The 19,017-nt window shown below is 41.5% G+C and overlaps 1 protein-coding gene across 6 annotated transcripts in view; it reads right to left on the reverse strand.

The window, feature by feature from the left end:
- The window catches only part of vps13b (vacuolar protein sorting 13 homolog B), an 806,769-nt gene that overhangs the window by 514,179 nt on the left and 273,573 nt on the right, over positions 1–19,017 (reverse strand). For all 6 annotated transcript variants that reach the window (XM_033019455.1, XM_033019454.1, XM_033019453.1 and 3 more), the window contains exon 18: positions 3,174–3,308. In XM_033019455.1, the coding sequence (XP_032875346.1) occupies positions 3,174–3,308 (135 nt within the window). The remainder of the gene's footprint in view (positions 1–3,173; positions 3,309–19,017) is intronic.

Below are 19,017 nucleotides of genomic sequence, written 5' to 3' on the forward strand. Positions count from 1 at the left end.
ACATTTGCAACATGGAAAAGGAAGCAACTTTACAAAGGAGATGAGGAGGAATATTTTTAGCCAGAGGATGGTGAATCTATGGAATTCATTGCCACGGTGGTGGAGGCTAAGCCATGGGTAATTTTAAGGTGGAGATTGACAGATACTTGATTGGTAAGGGTGTCAAAGGTTATGGGGAGAAGGCAGGATAATGGGGTTGAGAGGAAAAGATAGATCAGCCATGATTGAATGGCGGAGTAGACTCGATGGGCCCAATGGTCTAATTCTGTTTTTATGACATGAACTTACGAAGCACGCCCTTTGACCAACCAAAATCACTAATGTCCATCTGAAATCCTGAAATGATTCAGCACGGACTATTTCACCAAGCCTCACAAGGTTTGTCAGAATACTTTGAGAAAAAGAAAAAGAACAAAAGAATAAAAGAACAAAGCAGAAAAGCAAAAGAGAAACACGACAGAGCTAGTTGAAAAATCAAGAGAATAGAACATTTGAAAATGCTGTGGAAAGAACAAAATGATAAATGTTCATCCTGTTAATTTTTTACTAGAATTATTCTGAAGATGAGTCCCAACCCAAAACGTTGCCTATCCATGTCCTTCAGATATTCCACCTGACCCACTGTGTTACTCTAGCATTTTGTGCAGTTCCTCGTTTGTGAATTTTTAATGTGGGTAGGTAGGCCGAACATTAAGAGTTGATGTACTAAAGTTTTAGTCAGGCTGGTGGGTAGGATGAATTAAGTTTTTGTGCACCAATGGTTAGTATTTTCAAATTTGAAATACTTTCATTTTTAAGTCAGATATGATCTATTATTTTAGTCATGTTAACATTTTGTGCTCCATTCCTGGCTATGTATAAGCAGAAGCTGATTTGGTGCTTTCTTGAGCTAGTCTATTTGAGAATGCCACTTCCATAATGGTGTTATTGAAGAAGTTCTAGCCCCTGCAGTTATGAAGGAACAATGTGAAGCATTCAAGTCAAAATGTTGTTTCTGTGCTCTCAGGAACTTATCCTTCTAGATAGAGACGGCAGAATTGGAGGTAGTGCCAGAGAAACCAAGGGAACTTGTTAACAAAATACCTTTAAATATTTCTGCCACAATACATAGATGATGAACCTTAAGGGTGTTTAGGGGATACTAGGATCTGCAGATTTGCCTTACAAAAAAAGACACAAAGTGCTGGAGTAACTCAGCGGGTCAGGCAGCATCTCTGCATTACATGGATAAGTGACATTTCTTTGTTAGACTGAAGAAGGGTCCATAAGACATAGGAGGAGAATTAGGCCATTGGGCCCATCATGGCTGATCTATATTTCCCTTTCAACCCCATTCTCCAGCCTTCTCCCCATAACATTTGATGCCCTTACTAATCAAGAACTTATCAATCTTAAAAAATACCCAACGACTTGACTTCCACAGCCATCTGTGGCAATGAATTCCACAGATTCACCACCCTCTGGCTAAAGAAATTACTCCTCATCTACATTCTAAGGGGATATCCTTCTATTCTGAGGCTATGCCCTCTGGTCCTGGACTCTCCCACTAGTGGAAACATCCTCTCCACATCCATTCCATCCAGGGTCGAAACATCACCTATCTATGTTCTCCCGAGATACTACCTGACTCGCTGAGTTACTCTCGCACTTTATGTCTTTATTTTAAGGATGTGTAAGCTGGAGTCTGAGTCCTGAAACATACTGCAGTCATGTTGGTATTGAAGAAGAAAAAATGCATTGTTACAATGAACATGCTTCGTGAGAATGGGCTTGCCAATCAAGGGGGCTACATTGCCCTGGGTACCATCAAGTCTCAAGTGTTATTGAAAAGAAATTCCTCCTTGTAAGAGGAGAGAATTCCATCACACTCCTGGCCTGTATGTTGTGGACAGTGAAAAGGCTTTGTCGAATCCTCTTGCTTCCATTAAATAAGCCAATCTCCAAGGAAAAACAGTGCTGTTATTTGAAGGACAGACAGATGCTCGAGCTCCACATAATTTCTTCAAGGTGCCTTAACTTAAAAACAGCAAGCTCAGTTGGACAGTTGAAATGTTTTCCACTTGTGAAATCAGACATCCTGGCAATAGTTCATAAAAGGCACAGCAAACATACAAAGATAGGAAAGAGGTTTTGCTCTGTGAGCTTGGTCACTGGGAGATCAGGTGAAGACGATTAAACTTTCACAGCAAGGATCATCTATAAAAATGATTTTAATTGCATCGTTTTTGATCTGTCAAAACTGTATGATAATGCACTGTACCACCCAGTTCTATTCTTGCCTTTTTTCCAAACAATGATATCAATAAAGCTATTCTGAAGGAAGAAAATGTGAAATAATACTTTTTAATGCAAAGGCATTATTGTAAACTGTTCACAGATTTTCAATCATCACCATTTCTAGAATTTAGGACCATTCCAAAAGACTCAAAATCTCTCCTCTACTATACACACTGAATGCGCATTGTAGTAGCAATTACATATTGAACTCCTCTTCTGAAATTGGGTTCTATTGAATTGTAGAGGTGGAGTTCAATGAACATTCATTACCACATCAAGCACTCAGTGGCTAATACACAGGACAAATTTCTAGCCTATTAAACTTTATGACTCACATGTGTATATAAGTAACTGTTCCCTACCTAGGATTATTGAATTGCTCTGTGGATATACATAAGAATTTGATTGAAATGTATTAAAATTGAAGACTATTTAATGGAATATAACTATTAAATTATACAACACAATTTTGAATGCATGTTATCCGGTACCATTTTGAACACTGTTTACTATTGCAAGCACGTAACTGAATGTTCTGCTTTGGCGAAGTGGAGAAAACCACATTTACGCACCTTAAGTCAGGCTTATACAGATGCCTGTGTGCGTCAAAATATTGTAATTTAATTCCTAAGAGTAAAACTTGAGGGAATACAATCAAATTCCAATACAGTTTGGGTCACATTATAAAAACAATGGTTATTTGCCTAATCATTTCATGTAATAGGCATAATTTTTAACACAATAAGATTGTCCACTGACAAAACAACATATCTTTGGGGGGAGAGCTGATTCATGGCAGACAAAGCAAACTCTAATTTCAGTGACTTCCCTTATAAAGAGATCAGCCAATTCTCCTGTACAGGCAATAAACTTTTACATGTTCCAGCTGCACATACCTGGGGCTTTGGCACACGCTTTTATTGATCCCATGGTCCCCGAAACACATTTTACCAATGATGTGCTACAATACTTCAACTCAACGTTTTGGATAGAACCCTCCAGAGTTGGCAATGGATTCTGGGATTTCACACCTAATAAAAGAAAATTGCAAATGAAGTCGTCTGCTGTATTTAAATGATTGGGAATTCTAAATAGTGGATCTATTTCTCCACACTTAACAGACTTAATGTTCTACAGGCTGTGAGTTAGCATACAATTGTATGAGCTTTACATAGAGTCACATCAAGTACAAGAAAATAATATGCATCAATGCAGCCTCAACTATGAATGTTCTCAAAAATACGTTTTGAAACAGTTTCTAATCACCAAAGTATTCAGATATATTCAGGCTTAAATATTAAACAAAATGACAAACAGAACCAAGGAACTAAAGATGGTGGTTTATTTTTTTTAAAAAGACACAATGTGCTGGAGTAACTCAGCGGGTCAGGCAGCATCTCTGGAGAACATGGATAGGTAACGTTCCGGGTCGGGACCCTTCTTCATAATAATGACGAGGAGAATAGAATGACACAATAAAATGACAAGTTGTGAATGATAGTTACAGATAATGAAGATTTAGGTTTAGGTTTAATATTGTCACGAGAAGTACAGAGAAAAACTGTTTTTTGAATGCTTTCAAATCAGATCAGATAATTCTATAAATCTATACACAGTGCCCTCCATAATGTTTGGGACAAAGACCCACCATTTATTTATTTGCCTCTGTACTCCACAATTTGAGATTTGTAATAGAAAAAACCACACGTGGTTAAAGTGCACATTGTCAGATTTTAATAAAGGCCATTTTTATACATTTTGGTCTCACCATGTAGAAATTACAGCAGTGTTTATACATAGTCCCCCCCATTTCAGGGCACCATAATGTTTGGGTCACAGAAATGACATGTAAATGAAATTAGTTATGTTTAGTATTTTGTTGCATATCCTTTGTATGCAATGACCACTTGAAGTCTGCGATTCATGGACATCACCAGTTGTTAGGTGTCTTCTCTGGTATTGCTCTGCCAGGCCTGTAATGCAGCCATCTTTAGCTTATGCTTGTTTTGGGGGCTAGTCCCCTTCAGTTTTCTCTTTAGCATATAAAAGGCATGTTCAATTGGGTTCAAATTAGGTGATTGACTTGGCCACTCATGAATTGACCATTTTTTTAGCTTTGAAAAACTCCTTTGTTGCTTTAGCAGTATGTTTGGGATCACTGTCTTGCTGTAGAATGAACAGCCCGCCAATTAGTTTTGAGGCATTTGTTTGAACTTGAGCAGATAGGATGTGGCTTTCCACTTCAGAATTTATTATGCTACTACCATCAGCAGTTGTATCATCAGTGAAGATAAGTGAGCCAGTACCTTCAGCAGCCATGCATACCCAGGCCATAACACCCCCACCACCATGTTTCACAGATGAGGTGGTATGCTTTGGATCTTGGGTTCCTTCTCTCTTCCATACTTTGTTCTTGCCATCACTCTGATATGTTGATCTTCGCCTCATTTGTCCACAAGATCTTTTTCCAGAACTGTGGTTGCTCTTTTAAGTACTTCTTCGCAAACTGTAAACTGACCATCCTATTTTTATGGCTAACCAGTGGTTTGCATCTTAGCCTCTGTATTTCTGTTCACAAAGTCTTCTGCGGACAGTGGTTATTGATAAATCCTCACTGGACTCATGAAGAGTGTTTCTGATCTGTCGGACAGGTGTTTGGGGATTTTTCTTTATTATAGAGAGGATTCTTCTGTCATCAGCTGTGGAGGTCTTCCTTGGCCTACCAGTCACTTTGCGATTAATAAGTTCACCAGTGCTCTCATTATTCTTAATGATGTTCCAAACAGTTGATTTTGGTAAGTCTAAGGTTTGGCTGATGTCCCTAACAGTTTTATTCTTGTTTCTAAGTCTCATAATGGCTTATTTGACTTTCATTGGCACAACTTTGGTCCTCATGTTGATAAACAGCAATAAAAGTTCCAAAGTTTATGAAAAGACTGGAGGAAAGACTAGCTGCTGAGAGTTCTCATACACCTGCATTAAGGAGGCATTCAACACACCTGAGCAATTACAAACACCCTTGAAGCCTAGTGTCCCAAACATTATGGTGCCCTGAAATGGGGGGGGGGGGGGACTATGTATTAACACTGCTGTAATTTCTATATGGTGAAACCATAATGTATAAAAAATACCCTTTAATAACATCTGACAATGTGCACTTTAACCACATGTGATTTTTTCTATTACAAATCTATAGAGGCAAATAAATAAATTATGGGTCTTTGTCCCAAACATTATGGAGGGCATTTAATTACAATCATGTCAAACTCAAGTACAATTGGTAGAACAAAAGGAAAGATACAGAATGCAGAATATAGTTAATCTTTCAACACAAGGCAGTAAGTTAAATGTTCAGGTTCATTTTGCCTGTGCCATCTGCCGTAGCTGTGTAAATGTAAAGATGAAGCCCACAGTTGATACTGGAGGCTGCAAACTAACATGGCCTTTCAACAGAGCACGGTGTACAAGTTCAGTGTGGTCACAAGTTTACTGAAGTGCTTCGGTGGACTATAGCAAAATGACCTAAGCTTATGTCAAATGTTTAGTTCAAACTTTCTTCCATTCCACACCTTCTAAGCATTTCAATCTATGATTGTTGGAAGAGAATGTGTGCATGCATCCACGCTTGCTCAGACCTTCCCTCAATGGGACAGGCAGGAGCCAAGCAATGTAAACAGGGTTCTGCATGAATGAAAACTGTCGCAAAGAAACATTACATATAGCCACACTGGTGAACTCATAAACAAAACTCACCTATCCTCAGTCTTCACAAAGTTGTTTCAGATCGCAAAAGTACAGCTGCCACTAGAAAATATTTCTCACTGACACATATCAGTGACCTTGCGGGACAGAAGCAACTCCGGCTTATGATGTGCACTACCCAACAATAGTAATATGGGGCTGTCCCACTTTACGAGCTAATTCAAGAGTTCTCCCGAGTTTCCCCTGATTCGAACTCGGAGAATTAGGGTAATAGCCACTCGTAGGTACTCGGGGCTCTCGAGGACATTTTTCAACATTGAAAAATATTCACGAGTCTTCCCGAGCTTACCGCATTTCCCGAGTATCTGCCGTTAGCGTTACGAGCCGCTAAGAGACGTCCCGAGCTCCGACGTACCCGCTACGTATATTCTACGTGCTTACCATGAGTTTGATTTTTTTTAAACTCGGGAGAGCTCTTGAATTAGCTCGTACAGTGGGACAGCCCCCTTAGGTTTGATAAAGGTGTACATTGCAATACCCATCAAATCTATGCTTGACATTTCAGCAGACTGCTGTATTAAGTATTAATACCTTACTATTTCAAGTGATCCTTGCTCCACTAATTAAACTTTGCACATCTGCATCAGACTCTGAAGGAAGAAAAACAGGCAAACTGAAATAAAGGCACTGAAGACATTTTAAATCTGTCAGGTGCGGGGCATATCCGATTTGTTCAACTTGGTGTCATTTCAAAACTGTCTGAATTGTGTCTGAAGAAGGGTCCTGACCCGAAACGTCACCTATCCATGTCCTCCAGAGATGCTGCCTGACCCGTTGAGTTACTCCAGTGCTTTATGTATATCTTTGGTATAAACCAGCATCTGCAGTTCCATGTTATTATATGTCATTTCAAAACCTTGGTTTAAGATTCTTTGAAAATTACCTCTGAAGTTCTCATTGTTTCAGACTTCAGAGGCTTTGAGCTGGAGATTATTTTAATGCTTAGTCTCCCGGCTTGCTCCTTAACTCAACAAGCTACTTAGTTCATTAATAAACCACACAATGTATTTGAAGGTTCGGCTATTTTGTCAACCATTTACTCTACTAATTTAACCTTTGCCTTACCTGGCTACTTATTATATATATATCTGGGAATTTTACACCGTTTCATTTACAAACATGCAGATAGAAAAAAACTAGTAATAAAACCGTTACTTTGCTGGGATGGAAAGTCATGAGTTACGATCATTTTTAAAAGAAACATAAAACATGTTCACTTTGCAGTTAAACTGTCAGAACAGAATAATGAGTATGTTAATTATTCCTCAGTGAGTATCAAAAATATCATTCAGTTATTGTTAGCAAAAAAAGTTATATTTACTTCAGTTATTCAGAAGAATTAAATTATATCTAGCTAATAATGATAGTTGTACTGCACGGTAACTGGCCCATCGGCTCAAATTGCCCATCTAACCAAGATGCACCATTAAACTAGTCCCACCTGCCCACGTTTGGCCCACATCCCGCTAAACCTACCCATGTCCCTGCCCCAGTGTCTTTTAAATGTTGTTTTAGTATCTGCCTCAACAATCTCCATAGGCAGCTCATTCCATACACCCACCATCCTCCGAGTGAAAAAAAATTGACCCTCAGGTTCCAATTAAATCTTTCCCGTCGCATCATAAGCCTATTTCCTTTGGTTCTTGATTCCCCTATCTGGGTAAAAGACTGTGCATTCACTCTATCTATTCTTTTTATGGTCTTACACACTTCTGTAAGATCACCCCGCAGCCTCCTAGGCTCCTTTTGTGTTCCAGAAACACTATTGTAAACAGTAGGTTAACTAAATTCACAAACCCACATATCAATACGTTAAAAACATGCTCCATTCATCAAGGAAACCCTAATTGTCAAGGCAAGTAACCAATGCATAACCCAGAATTGTTTTACTTGTATGGCTTACACCATATTATATATAAAACATAGAACAGTGCAGCACAACAGGCCCTTTGGCCCACTACATCAGGTCCGACAATAATGCCAAGACCAACCCTTATCTACTTGCACATAATCCACATCCATCTATTCCCTTCATATCCATGTATATCCAAAATCTTCTGAAATACCACTATCTTATCTGCGTCCACCAGCACATCCGGCAGCATGATCCAAGTATTCACCACCCTATGTAAAAAAAGTTGTACCGCACATCTCTTTAAACTTTGTCCCTCTCACATTAAAGCTCTGCACAGCATTTGTTTGCGATGAAGAGTGTGATTTTATAGTCAGTCGTTTTAACTTTGGAAAGCTAACTACAGAATGGGGACGATCAGCCATGATCACAATGAATGGTGGTGCTGACTCGAAGGGCCGAATGGCCTCCTCCTGCACCTATTTTCTATGTTTCCAGAATATACCATCTCCAAATGTAATGCCAGCCAGCATGATGTGGCAAGATAAATGGAAAATAAAGGTAGCAGAAAATGATGATCTCACCTTTAGCTTCAATTCTATATCATAAGCTCTGTAAACCATATGTGAACAAAATCAACTGCAAACATTCCCTGTATCTACTTATGTTTTATGTGTAAGAAAGAACTGCTGATGCTGGTATAAATCGAAGGTAGACACAAAATGCTAGAGTAATTGTTTATTTGAATTCCAATTTAACCATTGATGATGAATGATGAATGATGATGAATGATGATGAATGATGTACAGTCCCCCACTTAAATGAAATGAAAGATGAAGTTATTATCAGATATGCGCCTGTGCCAGTTCCTTAAATAAGACATTGCTGTCTGCTGTTTTGCAGTGTGACGGCAAAATGAATGTAAAATGAGTGTAAAATGAGCGTGCTCCCGTTTCCACCAACACTCCAAAAACGTACAGGTTTGTAGGTTCATTGGCTTCAGTAAAATAAAATGGTAAAATTGTCCCAAATGTGTCGGATAGTGCTTGTGTACGAGATGATCACTGGTCGGCGCCGACTCGGCCACTGGGCCTTTTTCCACGCTGTATCTCTGAAGTCTAAAGTCAAAACTGAAGGAGAGGAGAAATTCTAGCTGATACGGCAGATGAACATCTCCTCATACTCTGCCTCATTTCAAGCCAGAATTATGGAAGAAATTTGTGAAAGATGCTGCATGATATATGAAGGTAGACAAAAATGCTGACGAAACTCACCATTTATGGAGCGAAGGAAATAGGCAACGTTTCGGGTCGAGACCCTTCTTCTGAAGAAGGGTCTCGACCCGAAACGTTGCCTATTTCCTTCGCTCCATAGATGCAGCCTCACGCACTGAGTTTCTCCAGCATTTTTGTCTACCTTCGATTTTCCAGCATCTTCAGTTCCTTCTTAAGCATGAAATATTAAATCTTTTGAGAAAATTAGACTATTGCTTAATAAAACAAGCAGGTTAATTAAGTGTCAGAGAGAATTACGTATTTAAATACATGTCAAAAAAGTGGAAAGGAAAATAATTAGATAATTAAATAACAAAAATTCCAAGCGAAGGAAGAGCAAAGTAAAAGGAACTGGTTTCAACATGGCTGGGTATGATTTCAAACAAATGAGATAATCAGACACAAAGTTCCACAGTAACTCAGTGTGTCAGGCAGCACCTCTGGAGAACATGGATAGATGACATTTCGAGTTGGTAGCCTTCTTCAGATCCAAAACCTTCCCGACCCGAAACATCACCTATCCATGTTCTCCAGAGATGCTGCCTGACCCTGAGTTACTCCAACATATTGTGTCTTCTTTAATAAACAGCATTTGCAGTTTCTTGTGTCTCCAAATAAGATAATAGTAAACGCTGAGAGATCAACTTGGCACTGGATAGCTTTATAAATGAATTGCTGTAAAACGTAGGTGCTCTCATAATTTCATTTGAATTAGGTTTATAACTATAATAATGAGCACAAGTGAGTGTGCACACACCTGCACAACAGCAATATTAGCATGTGTGAAGACCAGTCATGCGTTCATCAGCGAACACCACTGATGACAAAGAGCAGGGAAATAGGCCCTTCAACCCAACTTACCTACACCAACCAAGATGCCCCATCTACACAAGAAATCTTAGTGGAAACTGATTGGCCTCATCAGCAACAACGATGAGTCGGCCTATAGGGACCTTAACTGGCCCTTAACTCTAAGAAGACCAAGGAGCTCATTGTAGACTTCATGAAGTCTAGGGGCGGCACGCACACCCCCATCCACATTAACGGGACGGAGGTGGAACGTGTATCCAGCTTCAGGTTCCTGGGGGTCAACATCTCCGATTACCTCTCTTGGACCCACAATACCTCAACTCTGGTCAAGAAGGCTCACCAGCGTCTCTTCTTCCTGAGGAGACTGAAGAAGGTCCATCTGTCTCCCCAGATTCTGGTGAACTTCTACCGCTGCACCATCGAGAGCATCCTTACCAACTGTATGGTATGGCAACTGCTCTATCTCCGACCGGAAAGCACTGCAGAGGGTGCTGAAAATTGCCCAACGCATCACCGGTTCCTCACTCCCCTCCATTGAGTCTGTCCAAAGCAAGCGTTGTCTGCGAAGGGCGCTCAGCATCGCCACGGACTGCTCTCACCCCAACCATAGACTGTTTACCCTCCTACCATCCGGGAGGCGCTACAGGTCTCTCCGTTGCCGGACCAGTAGGTCCAGGAACAGCTTCAACAATGTACCTCGGTGATTGCCAATCACGCCCCCCCCCCCCGCCCCCCGGACACTCATCCCACCAAGAAAACACTATGACTGTATGCATGTAAATAGATGTATTTATTGCTCATATTCTATGTCGCTCTTCCAGGGAGATGCTAACTGCATTTCGTTGTCTCTGTACTGTACACTGACAATGACAATTAAAGTTGAATCTGAATCTGAATCTGAATAGATCCATACAGCACGGAAGGAGGCCCTTCAGCCCAACTCTTCTAGGGTGACCCAGATGCCCTAGCAAAGCTAATCCCACCTGCCTGCTTTTGGTCCTTATCCTTCAAAACTTATCCTATCCATGTACCTGTCCTTATTTATTTTAAGGGCTGTGATAGTACCTGCCTCTGGCAGCTTGTTACATATACCCACCACCCTTTGTGAGGAAAGGTTGCCCCTCACCTTAAACCTATGTCCTCTGGTTCATGTCTGCCTCATGCTCCATAAGCTGCACAAGCTGAGTACTGAACCCCATTAGGAATATATCTGGGAGAATGAAGGAATGGGTGTGTATTATGACTGCAAATGCCCAGAAAACAACTGATGAGCAAGGTGTGAGACAATCCAACCCATTGTCTGCAATGGACTCCCTCCATCACCAGCACAACAGCCAGGATGCTCGGTAAAAAGGATTAGGTGCGTATTCAATTTGACAGTTAAGAGGGAGAGTTGATCTTTATTGGGAATGAAGATGGGTGTCAGAAAGCATCGGATGAGCAAAATTGAAGGTTACATGAGGATTTCAAGTTTTATTTTCACTTATTCACAGGATGTGGACATTAATGACAAGCCCCACATTTATCACCAATCCATAACTGACCAAGATACTTTAACTAAAGTAATAAATTAAAACAGTCTATTTATTTTTAAACAAAGTCTTGAATGTAATCTGCCTCAAGCAAAAAATGATTCCTCCTGGTGTTATTTCAGTTTAAATTGTAACTTCGAAGAACGTTTGAAACCGGCTTTTGATAAGATCCAGGGCTAGCCAAGGCAATTAGTTAAGTTTTACATACCAAGGATAAAGTTCTGAATAATTGTTTGACCAGAATTGTGCTGCCATTCACCTTAATTAACATTTCCCCTTGCATTTACACTGAAAGGAAAATTATGATTTATTATTGGACATTTCCAATATTCACTCATTGTTCTGAGGCAAATATGTACATGGATGTCTAATTTCCTTGTTTGGGCAGAAATACTTCTCTAATTAATATTTTAGTAGCACACGGCAATTCATTTTAGTTATTCCTTATAACATAAAGAAAGCTCAAAAGATATAATTGTTTAAAATTAAAGTCAACTTGATATAGATGTTTCTATCTCAACCATCCTTTTGAGAATAGCTTTGCCTGATCTGGATACTGTCACGAAACATTCACTCATTTTCAAGTCATCTTTATGTCGTGGTGTCAGTTGCAAAAATGCGGCTGTTTTTTTCCCCCCCCCCAACTTCTGATGATATAGGTGACATTGGAAAGGCTATTTATTGCCATCTCTAGGTCCCCAGGGAGCATTAAGAATCAACCATGTATTCTGGGCCTTGAATCGACAGACCAGGCAGGAGTGGCAGGTCACTTATCTGATGGATATTAATGAGCCACTCGCGTTTTACTGCCATTTTAACTGGCACTAGCTAACTCACAAATTACCATATTTATTGATCTCAATTTAATTGCTTGCCTTGGTGGGATTTTAACTCGTGACCTCAAGGTTGCTTGCCCATCCCTACAATTACTACGAAGATAGACACAAAAAGCTGGAATAACTCAGCGGGACAGGCAGCATCTCTGGAGAGAAGGAATGGGTGATGTTTCGGGTCGAGACCCTTCTTCAGACTAGACTAGTCTGAAGAAGGGTCTCAACCCGAAATATAACCCATTTCTTTTCTCTGGAGATGCTGTCTGTCCTGCTGAGTTACTCCTGCTTTATGTGTCTATCTTCAGTTTAAACCAGCTTCTGCAGTTCCTTCCTCGCACAATTACTACACTCTGGCTATCGATACATTTGTAGTAACGATCCTCTCTAAAGAAAAATTTGGTTTTTAAAACGAAGGGTTCCGACCCAAAACATCACCTATCCATGTTCTCCAGAGATGCTGCCTGATCCGCTGAGTTACTCCAGCATTGTGTACCCTTTTTTGTAAACCAGCATCTGCAGTTCCTTGTTACTCCATACATACTCTATTTATTTTTTTGCAAGTAAGAAATTTAGGGAAATTGCTCATCATCAATTCCACAGTAAAACACAAAGTGCTAGTGTAACTCAGCAGGTCAAGCACCATCTCTGTAGGGAACGGATTGGTGACGTTTCACGCCAGTACCCCTCTTCAGACCCATCTACAGTTCTTTGTGTCCCATTTAGTTCTACAGGTTTGTAATATTTGTTTTTATTCACTGGTGTAATTCAATTAATGGCTCAATGGAACATTATTGTTCTCCCCGTGACCTGCGTAGGCTTTCTCCGGGATCTCTGATTTCCTCCCACACTCCAAAGACGAACATGTTTGTAGGCTAATTGTAGGCCAACTTTATTGTCATGTGTACCGAAAGTACAGTGAAATTCTTTTTTTGCATACAGTTCAGTGAGAATCCTACTATACATTAGGCACAATTATACTAAGTATAAGAGTCTTAGACTAAGGAAAGGTACTGACCCAAAACTTCACCTATCCATGTTCTCCAACAATGCTGCCTGACCTGCTGAGTTACTCCAGCATTTTGTATAATTTGTTTTGTAAACTAGCTCCTGCGGTTCCTTGTTTTTAGATAATCCAATGATTTAGGTACAATCATGGAACAATCACAGGCACAGGCCCTTTGGCCTACAATTTCTATGCTGAACATGATGCAAGATAAACTAATGTACTTTGCTGCATGTGATCCACATTATTCCATTCCCTGCATGTCTACGTGCCCATTTAAAAGCCTCTTCAACACCACTATTGCATCTGCCTCCAGCACTACCCTGACAACAAGTTCCACACACCCATCACTCTCTGTGCACAAAACGTGTCCTGCGCTTTTCATTTACACTTTTCTCCTCTCAACCCTACGGTTGTTAATCTAGGGAAATAGGGTGGGGGTGAACACAATTCTGTCCTCATCAATGGTGTAGCTACAGTAATGTCCTAAATTGAACCCTTCACACTGAGACAGTGAACACGAAACCATGTCAGCATATTTATTTTCTTAATCAACTAAGAAGATTTGGTATGTCCACAGGATTTTAGCTTAATTTTAGTTTAATTTAGATATACAGAGCAGAAACAGGCCATCTGAGCGAACGCCGACCAGCAATCCCTGCACACCAACACTATCATACACACACTAGGGACAATTTACAATTATACCAAGCCAATTAGCTTACAAACATGTACGTTTTTGGAGTGTGGGAGGAAACCGGAGATCCTGGAGAAAACCCATGCAGGTCACAGGGAGAACGTACAAACTCCATGCAGACAGCACCGGTAGTCAGGATCAAATCCGAGTCTCTGGCGCTTTAAGACAACAACTCCAGCGTTGTGCCACCGGATTCTCGAGGATTTCTAGAAATGCGCTATAGGATGTATTCTGATGGGATGCCTCTCAGTCTGGCATGGTAACATGACTGCCGGAACATGCAGAGAAGGCTGAACGTTGCCCAGTCCATTACAGGCTTGTCACTTCCTTCACAGTGCCAGAAGATAGAGGAATTTGAAAGCCCTGATGTCCAAACTTAAGAATAGCTTCTGAACCACTGCTGTCAGACTCCGGAACCAATCACTTCTCACACCTCATTCATGGATGTTCTACCACATACTCTTACTCTTAACTCTATCTCACTCTGTTATCCTGTAATTGTACTTTAGTTGTTTTTCACACAACTTCATATTGCACTATAATCTGGCACCATTCTGCTGCTTCCATTATTAATTATGGTGTTTATCATTCTGGATGCATAGTGTTTACTCGATGACCTTCACTGCACTGTGTATATGACAATAAACTAAACTGAAACTCAATCTGAGTGCCAATATTGAACTAATGCAAACACCAGACAAAATCTGGAAATTATCAGTGAAGATGGATTGGTTCAGGTATGCGGCAGCATCTGATAAATAGAAATACAAATATATAGAGAGAATCAAGAAGTACGGTGATACAATGAGAGCATAACGGGGTGATTTGACAGATGGGTTTACAAATACAAGCAAAATAGGAGCAGACACGCTGGAAAGTTTTTGTGTGAAAATTGTAGCAGAGAGAGCCGGAAGAACATTTTCTTACTTACACATGGTTTGTGAGATTGTGGAATGCACTCTCGAGAGGTATTGACAGAAATGTATTGTAGGTCAATTTATAAGAATGGATTAGATTCACGGTCGAAGGAAAGGAGAATAAAAAAAGTTGAAACCAGATGGACATATGGGATTTGGTCTATGTTCTTCAGAATAAGCACTAATACAATTTGCAAGGTCAAAATGGCTCAGACTAGTTTTCAATTGTTTTACACAATCCAATGCAAAGAATATATTGTTACTTTATTTGAAATTTACTGGATTTGAGTGCCGCAGCCAAGCAATGATTGTCCGGTTTAGACAGTTTCTTCCAGCTGTCACCAGGCACTGAACTATCCTATCAACAACGAGGCAGTCGTCATGAGCTACCATCTACGTATTTGGAGACCCTCGGACTTTACCTTGCACTATAAGAAAGAACGGCAGATGCTGGAAAAATCAAAGGTAGACAAAAATGCTGGAGAAACTCAGCGGGTGAGGCAGATGTTGGAGAGAAGAAATAGGCGATGTTTCTGGTCCAGACCCTTCTTCAGACTGACAGTCACGGGGAAGGGAAACGAGAGATATAGATAGTGATATAGAGAGATATAGAACAAATGAATGAATGATATGAAAAACAGTGACGATGATCAAGGAAAGGTGGAGCTCAAAATGGTCCGTTTATGTCCTCAACCTCTTTGCAATAAAGACCATAGGACATCCTGCCAACTTTGTGATTCATGCACTATAACATCTAGATCCATGTGAATAACACCCAATTACAGTTTCTCTCCATTGAGTTAATAATCTGCCTATTGATTCCTCTTACTGAAGTTCATGATCTCACATTTCCCGACATTAAACATCATTTGCCAGATTTTCACCGAATCATTCGATTTATCTATATCCCATTGCAGAACCACAGTATCTTCAATACAACATCCCTTTCACCTTCTTTCATATCATTGGCAAACTGGGAAACATTACATTCTGTTCCCTGTTCCACTTAAATAATGTAACTAATAAATAACTGAGAGTCAAGAGCCAATTCCTTGGGAGGTCTACGAGTTACATCTCTCCATCTTATACAATACAATTCAATTTATTGTCATTTGGACCCCTTGAGGTCCAAACGAAATGCCGTTTCTGCAGCCATACATTACAAACAAATAGACCCAAGACACAACATAATTTACATAAACATCCATCACATTGCTGTGATGGAAGGCCAAAAAAACTTATCTCTCCCCTGCACTCCCCCCCCCCCCCCGATGTCAGAGTCAAAGTCAAAGCCCCCGGCGGGCGATGGCGAATTGTCCCGTGGCCATTAAAGCCACGCCGGGTGATGCAAGGTCGCACACCGGGTTCTAGATGTTAGAGCCCCCGGCGGGCGCTCGCAGAGTCCCGCGGCCATTCCAAGCCGCGCGGGGCGGTGCTGTAAGGCCCCGCTCCAGGTGCTCTTCAACCCCGCAACTCGGGCGGGAGAAGTCGCCGTTGCGGGAGCCCCGAAAAGCGGTCTCCCCCCAGGGACCCGCGGGCTCCCGGTGTCACTGCCCGCCAAACCCGCAGTTGCAGCCACCGAATCTCCGGGGGTCGGGCCGCAGCAGCGTCCACCACCGCTCCACCCGCTCTGGACTCGGCCAGCTCCGCGACGGTGAGGTGAGTAGTCGGCACCACAGCCCCCGGTCTTCCTGTTGGAGGCCGCTCCTCGTTGCAGCCCCAACGACAACGGAGACCCGACAAAGAAAAGGTCGGGTCTCCCGTGCAGGGAGAGATTTAAAAGTTACCCCCTCCCCCCCACACCACCCCCACCCCCCCCCCCACACACATACCCCAACAAAAAATAACAAAAACTACATTAAAACATAGACATAAAATAATAAAAACACAGACGGACTGCAGAGGCCGCTGCTGACGAAAGTCGCGCCGCCTACCGGATCTTGGAAAGGATTCATTTATTCCAATTCTTTATTTTTGATGTGACACTTAGTTTTCGATCCATTCCAACATACTTTACCCAATACTTTGGGATCTTCATTTATGTATCAGCACTTATGGCACTTTGTCAAATGACTTGTGGAAATCTAATTGCACTCCATCTACTGCTTCTCTTCGATCAACTCCCCCAGTCACATCCTCAAAGAATACAAGCAAACTTGATGAAAGAAACAGTTTAACAAGGTTTAATTCAGTTTAGTTTATTGTCACATGTACCGACGTACAGTGAAAAGCTTTTGTTGCATGCTAGCCAGTCAGCGGAAAGACAATGCATGATTATAATCGAGCCATTCACAGTGTACAGATATATAAGGGAATAACGTTTAATGTAAAATAAATTCTATAAGATAACTAGACCAGGTGCAGACCCGTTGGGTCTGCTCCCCGATGCAAGATTCCAATACTCACCCATTCCCCCAACGCAATATTGCACCACTCATGCATAGCCCCCAACTGCGCAGGTGCGGCTCATTTCTCCTCATCCCCCAGCACTCCCTCCTCCTCCTCTTCACCCTCCCTCTTCAATCCCTAGAGAGGGAGGGGATGTAGAGAGGGAGGGGTGGTAGAGAGGGAGGGGTGGTAGAGAGTGAGGGGTGGTAGAAAGGAATGGGGAGCAGAGAGGGAGAGGGGCAGAGAGGGAGGGTAGAGGGGGAGGGTGGTAGAGAGGAGAGGGAGGGGGTAGAGAGGGAGGGGAGGGGGTAGAGAGCGGGAGGGGCAGAGAAGGAGGGGGTTAGAGAGAGAGAGAGGGGGGGAAGAGGGAGAGGGAGGGGGTAGAGTGGGGGGGGAGGGAGGATAGAGAGGGAGAGGGAGGGGGTTAGAGAGGGAAGGGGGTAGAAAGGATGTGAGTGAGGTACCGTCCTGCCTTGCGAGTGCATTGTGACGTCACTCGGATTTTTCTTCGGAATTGGGTGAGTTTTTGGGGCTGTTTTTTAAATTTATAGGATTAATAACCGGAAATAGAGATGGGAATACGACGGGAAGATGTTTATCACCACGACGGGAAAATTGTGAGTTGGATGTGTGAAAATGGGAAGGCTGTGGCCTAGCATTTGGAGAATAGGAAATCCAGATTGACACATCGTGGGCACAAACAAGACGAAGACTTTTAGTTATATAGAGATTATATTCAGCTTTCCTAAATGAGTAGTTATTTCCTCTTTGATCGTTGACTCCTGCATCGTGCCAACAACAGATGTTAATCTAACTGGTCTATGATACCCGCATTCTGCTATCTGGTATCCTTTTTGAACAGACTTGAATATAGAAACATGGAAATGCAGATGCTGATTTATAAAATAAGACACAAAGTGCTGGAGTAACTCAAGGGGTCAGGCAACATCACTGGAGAATATGGATTGGTGACGTCCCGACCCAAAACATCACCTATCCATTCCCTCATGAGTTGCTGCCTGACCTGCTAAGCTACTCCAGCACTTTGAATGTTTTCCAAACTGTACCTTGGTACACATAACAATGATAAGCGAAACTAAATTAAACCAAACCAGACTCCCCACCATTGACACTTCACTCTGCCTCGCACCCCAGTTATTCCTTTCCCACTTCGGTTATTACTTCTTCTCCCCACTCCCATCGGGCAGAAGGCACAGAAGCTGTTCCTGAGACCGCCAGTCTCAGGAACAGCTTCTTCCCCTCTGTATCTTATTCTGAACGATCCTTCCATTCGCCAGGGTACAATCCTGATTCTCTAACCTACCTCATAGCAGACAGTGGACCTTTTCTCTGGAACAGTTGTGCTCCAAAGCTGAGAGCTATATTGTGCACTCTGGTATCTTTCTTTTCACTCAACCTTTTGTACTCGAGTTGGGCTTCACTCTATCCATGTACATTATCTGATTTGATTGGAGAGCATGCAAACAAAAGCTTGTCGCTCTATCTGGGTACACCTGATGATAATAAAGTTAAACTTAATGTTTGCCGGCACCATACAAATGCTTCCAAAGAACCCATAAATTTTTAACATTTTGAATAAACAAGAATCGAAAAAATTGATAAGAATTAATCTTCAGTCCACTGAAAAGTTATCGTTCTACATTATTTTCCG

Source organism: Amblyraja radiata, chromosome 4 (genome assembly GCF_010909765.2).
Source record: "Amblyraja radiata isolate CabotCenter1 chromosome 4, sAmbRad1.1.pri, whole genome shotgun sequence".
NCBI classification, from domain to species: domain Eukaryota; kingdom Metazoa; phylum Chordata; class Chondrichthyes; order Rajiformes; family Rajidae; genus Amblyraja; species Amblyraja radiata.